Source organism: Crocuta crocuta, unplaced genomic scaffold, assembly GCF_008692635.1.
Source record: "Crocuta crocuta isolate KB4526 unplaced genomic scaffold, BGI_CrCroc_1.0 scaffold339, whole genome shotgun sequence".
Classification (NCBI taxonomy): Eukaryota; Metazoa; Chordata; class Mammalia; order Carnivora; family Hyaenidae; genus Crocuta; species Crocuta crocuta.
In genome coordinates, this window is record NW_027530357.1 from 1,192,597 (window position 1) to 1,204,995 (window position 12,399).

The following is a 12,399-nucleotide window of genomic DNA, read 5'->3' on the forward strand; positions in this document are numbered from 1 at the left end:
ACCAGCCCTTGCCTGCTGCACACTCACCTGGCCGGATGCAGGGAGAGCAGCTTAAACCAAATGGGCGTCTTGGTGCCTGAACCCCACCGAAATCCTGGGCTCGGCTAGCTTCCTTCCACCCGCTTTAGTCTTCCCGTCTCTCTGAAGCCCTTGTTCCGGGGTGCCTGGACCCCTCTCGTGACACTGGCCCCACTCACAGAAGGAACAGTTCCCAAGGGAAAAGAAAAAAGCACTCCCCGTGGGTGCTCCAATTCCAGAGCAGGTGGGAGCTTCCTCCTCGCCCCCACCCCCACCTTGGGCAGGAGACAGCTGCCACGTCAGGATACTAGGACACGTCTGTGCAGTGAGGACCCGAGGCCTCCGGCCACCAGCCGTGTGCGTGCCTGTCAGGAGGGGACTCTCCAGCCCCATCCAAACCCTCCGACAGCTGCAGGTTCCCGCGGTCCCTGATGGGGACACAGAGGTGGAACCATCAGCTCAACCCATCCCAGGCCGCACTCTCTGACACTCAACAACTGTGTGAGATGATAAACGTTTGTTGGTTTAAGACACTAAATTTGGGGATAATTTGTTGCCCAGCAACGCATAGCTCATATGGGAGGGGAAGTGGAATTATCCTCAAGGCCACCGGGGTGTCCCTGGGACTGCCTCAGACCACTGATCCCAATAACCCTCCTGTTGCCTTTGCCAGAAGGATCTTTCCAGAATGAAAACAGATCACACCTCTCCACTCCCTACACCAGCCCCCGCCCCCGGGGCTTCCACCACATGCAGATAAGTTTCCAGATGGCTTGGCTCAGCCCCACCAACCCTCCTCTCTGGGGTTCTTTAACACAGACAGCCATTCGGATCACCCAGGGACAGTTTTTAAATGCCACACCTGGCTCCCACTTTGAGACAGTCTAATTTGATTGGCACTGTGAGTCTAACGTGTGGCTGAGTGTGAAAATCAGCAGAGCGATGCTCCCACCATGGTCCCAGGGCCAGCAGAGTCTGCACAGTCTCGGAACTTATAAAAAATGCTGACTCGGGGGACGCCTGGGTGGCTTAGTTGGTTAAGCGTCCGACTTTTGCTTGGGTCATGATCTCGCGGTTCGTGGGTTCAAGCCCCGCGTCGGGCTCTGTGCTGACTGCCAGCTCAGAGCCTGGAGCCTGTTTCGGATTCTGTGTCTCCCTCTCTCTCTGACCCTCCCCTGCTCACGCTGTCTCGCTCTCTCTCCTAGAAATAAGTAAAACATTAAAAAAAAAAAATGCTGACTCAGGGGCACCTGGGTGGCTTAGTCGGTTAAGCGTCCGACTTTCGCTTAGGTCATGATCTCGCAGTTCGTGGGTTCGAGCCCCGCGTCGGGCTCTGTGCTGACTGCCAGCTCAGAGCCTGGAGCCTATTTCAGAGTCTGTGTCTCCCTGTCTCTCTGACCCTCCCCTGCTCACGCCGTCTCTCTCCTAGAAATAAATAAAAAAATATTAAAAAAAATAAATGCTGACTCTTGGGCCATACCCCAAGCCCACCAAATCAGAAAGTGAGGACAGGGTCCAGCGATCTGTTTTGCATGACTCCGGGCGATGCTGATGTTCACTGCGGGCTGAGGACCCTCTCCTAGGTCCAGCCTCCCTGCCCCTCCTCTCCCCTGCCCCACTACCTACTACTTCATTCTCAATGCCTGGCATCGGGTAAATGTTGAATAAATATTTGTTGAATGAATGTACACCAGTCTCGTGACTAATACCTTCCAGCGGTTTCCCCTTGCCCGTGGCCAAGCCAAATGCTTTAGATGGCATTCAAGGCTCCGTGTCAGCAGGCTTCAGCCAGCCTTGCAGCTTCCCCTCGAGAGAACTTCCCTTGGACCTTCTATACTCCTGCCCCCCACTGCCTACACAAGGAGGCTTGGTATTTAGGATGTTGCAGGATCTCTGGTCTTTGAGTGTGCCGTTATTTCTGTTCTCCTAAGACTACCTAGAAAACTCCTATTCATCCTTCAAAACCCGGCCTAAGATCTCACCTTTGTAACTCTTCCTGAGTCCTCCATTCCCTCAACCTTCATGAGCCTCCTGTACTTTATACAGCACCCCCAGCCTAGCACCTATCATGCCTTGATGTCTCCATACCCCGCTTTCCTCAATCTGTGGAATGTGGGTCACAGGGGTCTCGTGGAGGATACGATATCTGCAAAGTGCCGAGAGCAGTGCCTGGCATAGGGAAACGCCCGCCACGTGTAAGCTCTTGCTTTTCTACTGCCCAAGCCTGTTCATGCCTCTGTCTTCCCAGCTAGCTGGGGAGCCCCCAGAGGGCAGGGCTGTGGTTGACTCCTCTCTGCGTCTCCTGCACCTGGGCGCACACATGGTCAGCAATAAATATCTGCTGAACTGAAGTGGATTCTGTGACTCATCCTCTGATGCTACCTTGGCCGTCACCTCCTCGGAGTCTTTCCTGACACCCCAGGTGGGCTGGAGGCCCTCTTCTGCATTTTCAGTCCACGGTTCATCTCATCTGGACCCCCACCCCGCTCCACTGCTCTTCTCTATCTACATGTCTGTCTCCCCGTCAAGGCTGTGACTCCATGAGACCATGGACTCTGTGGAATTCACCTGTGTCTCCTACGGTTTGATACATAAATTAATGAATCAATACCATCGAGGGCTCGGAGACTTTCCCAAGCTGGAGAGAGCCCTGGGCTCAGGCAGATGATTATAAGGGGGACAGGGTTTCCTCGTGAAGGACAGGGAAACCCACTTGCTCATTTCTACTACAGCCATGCAGCTGAGGTCCTTCAGTTTGTGACCTCAGGGCCAGCCAGAGTCTGAAGGTGAGCATGTTAGTAGCCTCTTCACAAGCCACTAGAGGCCAAGGCGGCAGTGCTGGGGCTCAGGCCTGGACTAAGGGTCCCGTCCCCACCTGCCGGTCTTTTGGGGCCTCGTCCACCCTTGAAAGTCAGCTCCCTCCCCCAGGACGTGTTCTCATCAAGAAAATCGTTTTCTTCTTCAGTGGGGAAAACTGTGTTTCTCCCTGGCGGGAGGACAAGGGATTAAGTACCCCTGGCCCCCCGGCTCCCATCTAACCCTTCCCATGGACATCTCACAAGTCCCACTCACAGATCACACCTGTGGGCTTTTCCCCCACACCAGCTCAAGTCAGGACCCTTGCCCACAGAGTCACAAAGTCTCCTGCACACACAGCCACTAGTATTTAAAGACCATTACATATGTGCACGAAGCTCACAAACATAACCTGCTGACCGTGCACGCTGCACATACAAACTTGCACCCGGGCCACAGTGTCACACAACTCCACAATCACACACTCCCACAAACCAACTCCCAAACAGCCCTGCTCCCCTGCACGCAAGCCCGGGCACACACACACACACCCTTGTATCACACTTTCCTTGGGGCCATGGGCTCATCCTCCACTATGCCCTTCCATGGAAGGAAGGGGTCTGAAATGAATGGGGCCTGGGACGTCGGAGCCCTACCGTTCTGCACAGTTGTCCTGGCAACGGAAGATGGTCATCTTTTTGTAGTCGAAAAAGGACACGCCTCGCAGGGCCCGGCTCTGTGTGTCATCCAGGTAACAGCCGATGTACTTGGCTTTGGGGAGAGGAGAAAAGTCAGATCTGGCTGGGGACAAAGCAGAAAGGGTTTTGCAAACCAGTGGCCACCAGTGTCCTTCTGGTTATATGGCTTTCTTGACCTTTTGGTACCAGTTGCTCCCTCTGAGCAGAAAAGCAGAAATGAGAGACTGAAAGTCCCGTGTGCTGGCTGACCCTGATTCATAAGGGCAGTGCAGACCAGCAGAGGCAGAAGGGACCCTTCTGTGTAGCCAGGGTTAAGGCCAAGCCCCTGGGCTCTCTCCTGCTGACAACTGAACACCCAGGAAGCCAAGCCAGGGTCATTCCCTAAGCACCAGGCAGATGAGGCCCATATTAAGACAGCCCTGAAGAGCTGAACACAGCTGTTAGCGTGTTGTCGTTTCTACAAGCTGCCTTAAGATGTTTATTTTCCCTTGGACCTGTGGACTTGGAGATCTCAAAGGTACTGGGTTAGAAAATACTAACCCATCAAAATGGAACGATCTGTGTCAGTGTTTCTACCATAGTGTCTGGCACACGACAGGCACAAAGGTAAAATGAGTGGAACGAGAAACTGGCCATTCACTGTGTTGTGCAGCTACTTTACAGTTTGCCTACATGCGGGCCAAGGGGAGTGTGCTTTCATCCAAACGAAGATTTTAAATGACGTAAACCACCAGTAATAAACCATACCCGTTTTCTCAAAGTAGGAGCTATGCTCCTGTACTTCACGGTAAACAGTAATCTCACATGAAGACCACACTTTACAGTTTATCCAAGTCTTTCCCCGTATATTCTCATCATTATTATAATCTGGACGTGCGCTGTCTCACTGAATCCTTACAATGATCCTAAGAGGTAATTACTGGTATTCCCACTCTATAAGGAAGAGGAAACTGAGGCCCAGGGAGGTGAGGTCACTTGCCCAAGGAAACACGGCTTGTACCTACACAGCGAGGGTGGACCGGGTGATCTGGCTGCAGAGCCCATGTTCTGAACCACTGCCAACTTCTGAAATCCAAAGATCCTTGCGAGGACCCACGTGAATAGTGAGCAGCACTGGTGTGTTCGTGCCCTTAGAGGGCTCAACAGAGGCCCAGAAAGGTCACATGTCTGGCCCGAAACCCATGGCTTGCTGGCGACAGAACAAAGATTGAAGCCCAGGTCTAGGGGACCCCAAGCCAACACAGTCTCCACTATTCCACTCGGAAGTGAGCGCAGGACCCAGTCAGCCCTCGGGATTAAACAGCCCCCATGGGGAAACGACTGCAGAAAGTACCCCATGCCCCTTGACCACTTGCCCCGGCTGGCCTGCTGTCTGTTTCGGCCATGGGCTGGTGACCCCTTCGCCCACGGTGGAGGGCAGGGTCTGGCAAAGGGCGCAGGCTCGCTCCTGAGCAGCCGTGCCCCACGGTGCTGGCCTGCTAAGCGCCGAATCTGTCAGCCCTGCTGGAGACGTGTGTTGTCCTGATGGCTCCGAACTGCTTTTCAAAGACAGAGGTGATATGGTTGACTAAGAACAGTCCCTCTTTAGAGGGAAGCGGGGGCCCCCCTGCAGCGGGCACGTCAGATGGTGACAGCTCTGGAGAAGCCCACACCTTGTCGCTGTGCTTGTTCACAAATGTATGTCCCTGCTGTCGCAGACGGGAATCCCAGCCCCCTGACTGGGTGTGGGCGCTGTCCGCACCTGAGCTGGGGGCAGACCCTCTGCTGAGGGCGTCACACTAACTTTAGGCCAATAATTCACTAAACGGCAGAGTGTCCGGGGACATACTATAGAAGGGGTGAGAGGAGGGGGGAAAAGAGACTGGGGGGGAGAGAAAAGAGAATTTAGAAGAGAGAAGGAAGGAGGAAGAGACAGGAGGGTGGGCGAGGGAGGGAGAGGAGGAGGAGGAGGAAGGTTTTTTGGCAACATGAGGTCTTAGTTGTCAGATCAGAAGATAGTGTGGGTGGGTGGGGGTGTGTATTGAGCATCTACTATATGCTCTCTACTATGGGCCATTCCTTCTTTTTAATTTTTAAACATTTTTAAAAATTTAATTCCAGTTCAGTTAACCTACAATGTTAATAGGAGCTTCAGGCGTACAGTATAGTGACTCAACAATTCTTTTTTTTTTTTTAAGCAAATTTTTAAGTTTATTTATTTTGAGAGTGAGCCTGAGTGGGTAGGAGCAGAGAGAGGAGGAGAGTGAGAATCCCAGGCAGGCTCTGCTGCTGTCAGCAGAGAGCCCCACATGGGGCTCAGACTCAAGAACCGTGAGATCATGACCTGAGCCAAAATCAAGAGTCAGACACTTAACCAACTGGGCCACCCAGGTGGCATCCCCTTCTGCCCTTTTAAAAAGTAGGCTTCATGCCCAGTGCAGAGCCCAGTGCAGGACTTGAACCCACAACCCTAAGATCAAGAGCTGAGCTGAGATTAGAGTTGGACGCTTAACCGACTAAGCCACCCAGGTGCCCCTGATTCAACAGTTCTGTACATTACTCACTGCTCATCCTGATAAACGTACTCTTAACCCCCAATCCTGTTTCATCCATCCCTCTGCCCACCTCCCCTCTGGCAGTCATCAGTTTGTTCTCCGTGGTTCAGAGTCGGTTTCTTGATTTGCCTCTCTCTCCTTTTTTTCTTCTTTGCTGTTTCTCAAATGCCACATACGAGTGAAATCTTATGGTGTCTTTCTCTAGCTTATTTTGCTTAGCACTATTTTTTTAAAGTTGCAGGGGAGGGCGGGGGGGGGACATTTGGCTATATGTGGGACAGTGGACCATGCTAGATGAAATGTGTGTTATCAAAGTAACAACAGTGAGAGCGTACATGTGGGTGTCCACTCTGGAGTGTAACGATATTGTCTGCATCTTCAAAGCGCCCCCGCTTCCTATTTTTCTATTAATAGACCTGACCCGCCAATTACATTGTCCCTCCCACCAGCCAGTGACTAACTGATTGCTCCAGGAAAGGGCATGGGGCCCACACTTTGGAATCTTACAGATCAAAGACAGGAGAAAGCCATCTGCCTTCCCTGGATTATGACATCGGCAGTCTGCGAGCCCAGAGCAAGGTGCAGCTAAGACAGAGGCAAGCAGAGATCAAAGTCGGAGACAGAGAAAGGGCACAAATCGCTCCTCTGAAACTCCAGTCCCTTCTGCAGCTGGTTGACAAGACAACCCATTTTCTTCTTTAGCTTAGTCTGGTTCAGGATGGGCTTCTGTCCCTTGCCATCAGGGTAGCACTAATGTATCAATACTCCAGCCACCTGGCCTGAATCCACCCAGCTAGGAGGTTTAGACCAAGTCCACGCCCATGCCTGTCGCTCCAAAGCGGCCCTTCCCATGTACCACAGCAAGTCAGGGCTTGGGAGGAGGACATTTCTGTCCCCGCCAGAGAGACCGCCCAGGGGAGGGCGGGAGAGAGAGGGTCCCTTGGAAGACAGCTGGGATCTGACCGTAGCCTGGGATTTTAAATGAGGTGTCACCTGCTCTCTGTCCCTCCCTCCAGGCCAGACATCAGTCTGCAATGTCTCAGACAACAGGTGCTCAAAGGCTTTTTAGATGAACAGACCATCCTCTGCTTCCTCATCTGTCAACAGGAAGGGGGGAAGAGAGACACAGTCCCTCCTTAATGTCCTGGAGGGACATTTCTACGCAGGCGCATTACACACTGACCTGATGAACCGGCTGAGCTCCGTGGTCAGGAAATGGACAATGAGTCCGTTTCCTCCCTGTCTGGGGCAAGTTCGGGTTCCTTCTTCCCCCACACGTGCAGGGTGTGACCAACAGCACGGTCAGGCCCACCCCTGGCATCTGTCACCCTGCGGACCTCATCAGTGCCCTTACCGCCAACCTGCCTCAGCCAGCACCTTGCCTTCAAATCCTGCTGCTGCTGGGGAGGTTAGGTATGTAAAACAGGGAGAAAATCACAGGCACTTGAGGGGGGATAAATGACCAAGTTCACACAATCTATCAGCTCGTCCCTGCAGATATCCAAATAGCGCTGAAATGGCAAAGTCATCCCATTAATCTCCAGCACGGGAACCAGTGAGGGCTGAGCCCCAGAGAGCACAGGCATCTGGAACAGAGCACTCCCGACTGTGGGGGTTTTTTCCTTTCCTTTCCTTTTTGCCTTTTGTTTCCATGAATCTGCCCTTTCAGGAAATCATTCTCAATAAAAGTAACTTGTTAAAACGATAACTAAACATGAACCAATTTATATTTCTCTGATTTACGGTTTGTGAGTAGATTCACAAACAGGAGGCATTACGCCGCGCTAGAAGAAAAAAGTTGACCAGATCTGGGTTCCACTCCTGACAATGGGGTGCCCCTGCCGTGTGACTCAAGCTCTTGGAGGTAATGTCCTCTTGCCCGGAAAGTGGGAATAAAAAAAGAGGTGACACGGGTTGAACCGTGTCCCCCTCGCCCTGCCCGCCTCCGCCAACCAAAAATAAATACAAAGACAGGTTGAGGTCCTAAGCTCAGAAACTCGGTGTGTGACCTTATTTGGAAACAGGGTCACTGCGGACACCATTTGTTAAGGTACAAGGGCATACCGGAGTGGGGACAAGGCAGTCACTAGGACTGGTGTCTTTATAAAAACAAAAACAAAAAAACGGCCATCTGAAGACCCTGAGGCAGAAGGAGAATGCATGAGAAGATAGAGGCAGAGGCTGGGGTTTTGCAGAAGCAAGCCAAGGGATGTCAACGGCTGCTGGCCACGCCAGACGCTGGGGAAAGGGATGGAAGTTTTCCTGTGGGGTCTCTGAGAGTGCACGCCCCCACAGACATCTTGATTTTGAACTTCTGGCCCCCAGAACCGTGAGAGACCACATTTCTGTTGCTCTGAGGTACTCTGTCACCCCAGCCCCGGGACGCTAATACCTGGGGACTGTTAAAACGGACTGTAAACAGGATCGATCTACGCGTGGAGCCTTAGCGCCAGGCTCGGCACAGAGTAGGAGAAGCTCAAGAATTATCTTCGCTGCCATCTTGGGATTCTCCATCCTTCAAGATGACCCCTCCAGTGCCGCTCCAGATCATGAAACGTTCTGCTCATACCTGGGCTTTTGTGGGGCTGTAGGGATGCATCTTTCACTCTGGTCAAAGCCTATAGATCCTACAGACCCAGCTCAATAGTCTCCTCCTCCAGGAAGGCAGCCATGTTGGGGCACCTGGGTGGCTCAATCGGTTAAGCGTCTGACTTCAGCTCAGGTCATGATCTCACGGTTCGTGGGTTCAAGCCCCGCGTCGGGCTCTGTGCTGACAGCTCAGAGCCTGGAGCCTGCTTTGGATTCTGTGTCTCCCTCTCTCTCTGGCCCTCCCCCGCTCATGCTGTCTATCTGTCTGTCTCTCTCTCTCTCAGAAATAAATAAAAAAACATTAAAAAAAAAAGCAGGAAGGCAGCCATGATACACCCCCATGACTGAATGGGATCCCTCCCTTAGGATCCCAGATCCCCTGGCCCAGCCCGCTGCAATGCTTTTCTAAACCATTTTCCAGGTACTGGGAAACTTACTTTTTCAAGTAAGAAGAAATTTAAACTTATCATAGAATTTTTAACACAATGAAAATGTGCTGTCATGGGGGGAAGCAAGATATGATGAGATATATATATATGTATATATATGTGACCCTCCCCACATATATATGTGACACATATACATATATATACATATATATATACATAAATAAACCATGTGCTTCGGAAATATGCGCATGAAAGAAAGAGACAGGGGTGCCTGGGTGACTCGGATAAGCATCCCACTTCAGCTCAGGTCATGATCTTGTGGTTTGTGGGTTTGAGCCCTGCTGTCAGCACAGAGCCTGGAACCTGCTTCGGATTCTGTGTCTCCCCCTCTCTTGGCCCCTCCCCCACTCACTTGTGCTTGCATGCGCTCTCTCTCTCTCTCTCTTTCTCAAAAATAAATAAATATTAAAAAGAGAGACAGGAAGGTAAAACACCAACAGTGTTGACTGTGGCTGCTGGTAGAGGAGGCTCTGGGTCATTTTTATTTTCTTTTTTCTTTTTTTTTTTTAATTTACTTATTTCTAGGAGAGAGAGAGACAGCGTGAGCAGGAGAGGGTCAGAGAGAGAGGGAGTCACAGACTGAAACAGGCTCCAAGCTCTGAACTGACAGTCAGCACAGAGCCCGACGCGGGGCTCGAACCCACGAACCGCGAGATCATGACCTGAGCGAAAGTCGGACGCTTAACCGACTAAGCCACCCAGGCGCCCCTGGGCCATTTTTATTTTCATCTCTTTCTATACATTTTCACTTTTCTACGATGAACGTATATGATTTCGATAATTAGGAAAAATTATGTTTTGAACTTATAATTTACTGTTTTACTTGCCTGTCTTCCCCCAGGGGCTCTGAATGTTCCTTAGAGGGGAAAGCTGTGTTGAATCATTCCTGTGTCTCCACCTCCTAGCACTGGGCAGGGCACATAGCAGATGTGTGATAAATATGGGGTGGATGGATGGACTGACGGAGTGAGTTAGGGACCATATAGCTCAGTGGTTAAGAATAAAAGTGTTTGGGGCACCTGGGTGGTTCAGTTAGTTAAGCATCTGACTTCGGCTCAGGTCATGAACTTGTGGTTAATGAGTTCGAGGCCTGCTTGGGGCTCTGTGCTGACAGCTCAGGGCCTGGAGCTGCTTCGGATTCTGTGTCTCCCTCTTTCTCTGTCCCTCTCCCACTTGTGCTCTCTCTCAAAAATAAAGATTAAAAAACATTTTTTTAAAGGATAAGAGCTTTAGACTCAGACAAAATTGGGTTGGAGTCCGCTCTGCCTCTTACCTGTGTGACACTGAGAGAGTCGCTTAACCTCTCTGAGCTTTCATCTGTGAAAGGGGCTCAAATTCCTGCTTGATGTGAGGCTGAGGGTCTGGATGCATAGTCCCAGACATAGACCAGACCCCCAACAACCTGCAGTGACAGCATCTTCAGCTGTAGGAGATGAGGAGCCCCACTGTTTCTTCCAAGAACATGGACAGATTCTCCCCCATGTCCCTCTTCATGTTCAGACTTTAAAATCAAACTGGATTTGGCCTCTGGCTCTGCCTGTGACTAGCTGTATCACCTCGGGCAAGTCACATCGCCCCTATGCTTCTGCATCTTCTTCTGCAGAATTACAATATTGATAATAATAGCTGGCACGTATTAAGTGCTTACTGTGTGCCAGCCTCTGAGCTGAGCACTTCCTGCGCCCTGAGAAGTGAGGTGGTATGGTTAAGGTTCAGGTGTAAGACTCAAACCACCAGGGTTCAAATACCTCCAGGGTTCAGTTTACCCCCTCCTCCAGCTGAACAACCTAGGGCAAGTTACTTCACCTCTCTGTGCCTCAGTTTCCCCCCTGTAAGATGGAGGTAATAACAGTGACCTCACTGGGTTGCTACGAAGATTATATGATATAAGACATGCAAAGTACTTGGGAGAGTGCCTGGCATTTGGCACACAATTGATTTATCTTACAGAATCATCACAGCAGCCATCTATTCTTATGTACTTCTTATCCCCAAAAAGAAACAAAAGCTCAGAGAGGTGAAGTGACCTGCCCAAAGCTGCACAGTTAGCATGCTGCAACATTGGAAGGTGCACTCTGCTCAAAGCACAGGCTCTCCCAATGCCGGGGGAGGTCAAGGATGCAGCAAGATGCGTGGCACATCATAGATGCCAGTCCACCCCGAAGTCAGGCTTCCCACCCAGTCCCAGCCCAGCCCAGCCCAGAAGCAGCTCCTCCCGCCCCTCTTGGCCCCGTGATGGGCTCTGAATCGTTTGCAGCTCAAGTCCCGCATCACCGCATCAAGCAGAGCCCTTGCCAGCTTCAGAGAAAAACCAAATGTGCTCAGCGTCAGGTCAGAGAAGCGTCTCGTTTTTATTGGCGTTAATCTAATACGTTGTCTTTCCTCGCTGAACTCTGAATAAGTTAATCAAGGACAGGCTGGATTTGTGTTTTCTTAATAACACCAGCTGATTCCAAAGGCTGCCTGCCGTGAGCTCTGGGCTCCGGGCCTTTTTCTTATTTTCTCTTGCTTCTCTCTTTACACTTTATAAAAATACATAAGATTTCCAGGGGTAGAGGGGTTAGCATGATATAGGAGAAGGCTTGCAAGCTTTGGAATTAAATGAATCTTGTTTCAGGTTTTAGTTCCTCACTTCTACCCATGTAACCTGCATTTCTGAGTTTAAAATTTTCCCATTTGTGAAAGAGAATAGCAAGTGTCTAACTTTCTGGGTTGGTGTGGTAATTAAGGCAATGAAGCTCTTACAATATGGTCTAGCCCATAATAATCCCTCAATAGATAGTAGCCATTATTACTACTACTGATAGTAACATCTACTATTAAGTGACCTATTATTATGAACCAGGAGATGTGATACCATTTTACAAGTATCCTTTCCCTTCAAATACGTGAAGAGTAAACAGCACGGAGGCTGGTGTAAAGTAGGTGTTCGAGAAATGGCAGTTATTTCTAATAGAAGGGGCATTGATAGTTCATTTTCACAACAAATGGGAAGTGTTGTGAATGTTGTTGGTATCAGTGTATCACAAGGAACTCCCATTCTATCGGGGGTCCTCAACAAGCACAGGTGATCACCATTCACCTAAGGGGCCTGATAGGGACCATACCCAGGGGGGCGTCAGGGACAATTTCCTGGAGGCGAGCTAAGCTGAGAGCTGAAGGAAGAGTGGAGCTGACCCTTGGAGGCACTCCAGACAGAGGGATGTGTCCATCCGATCATTCCTTCATTCTGCAAGTAGGTATTGAGCCCTGGCTCTGGGCCAGGTGCTGTCCCAGGTGCTGAACGAAGAGAGTGGGTGGTGGGGGAATAGGACG

At 50.8% G+C, this 12,399-nt stretch overlaps 1 protein-coding gene across 2 annotated transcripts in view; it reads right to left on the bottom strand.

Annotated features, from left to right (window-relative positions):
- WSCD2 (WSC domain containing 2) overlaps positions 1-12,399 on the bottom strand; it is a 117,211-nt gene that overhangs the window by 39,645 nt on the left and 65,167 nt on the right. For both annotated transcript variants that reach the window (XM_077765990.1, XM_077765991.1), the window contains exon 3: positions 3,471-3,585. In XM_077765990.1, the coding sequence (XP_077622116.1) occupies positions 3,471-3,585 (115 nt within the window). The remainder of the gene's footprint in view (positions 1-3,470; positions 3,586-12,399) is intronic.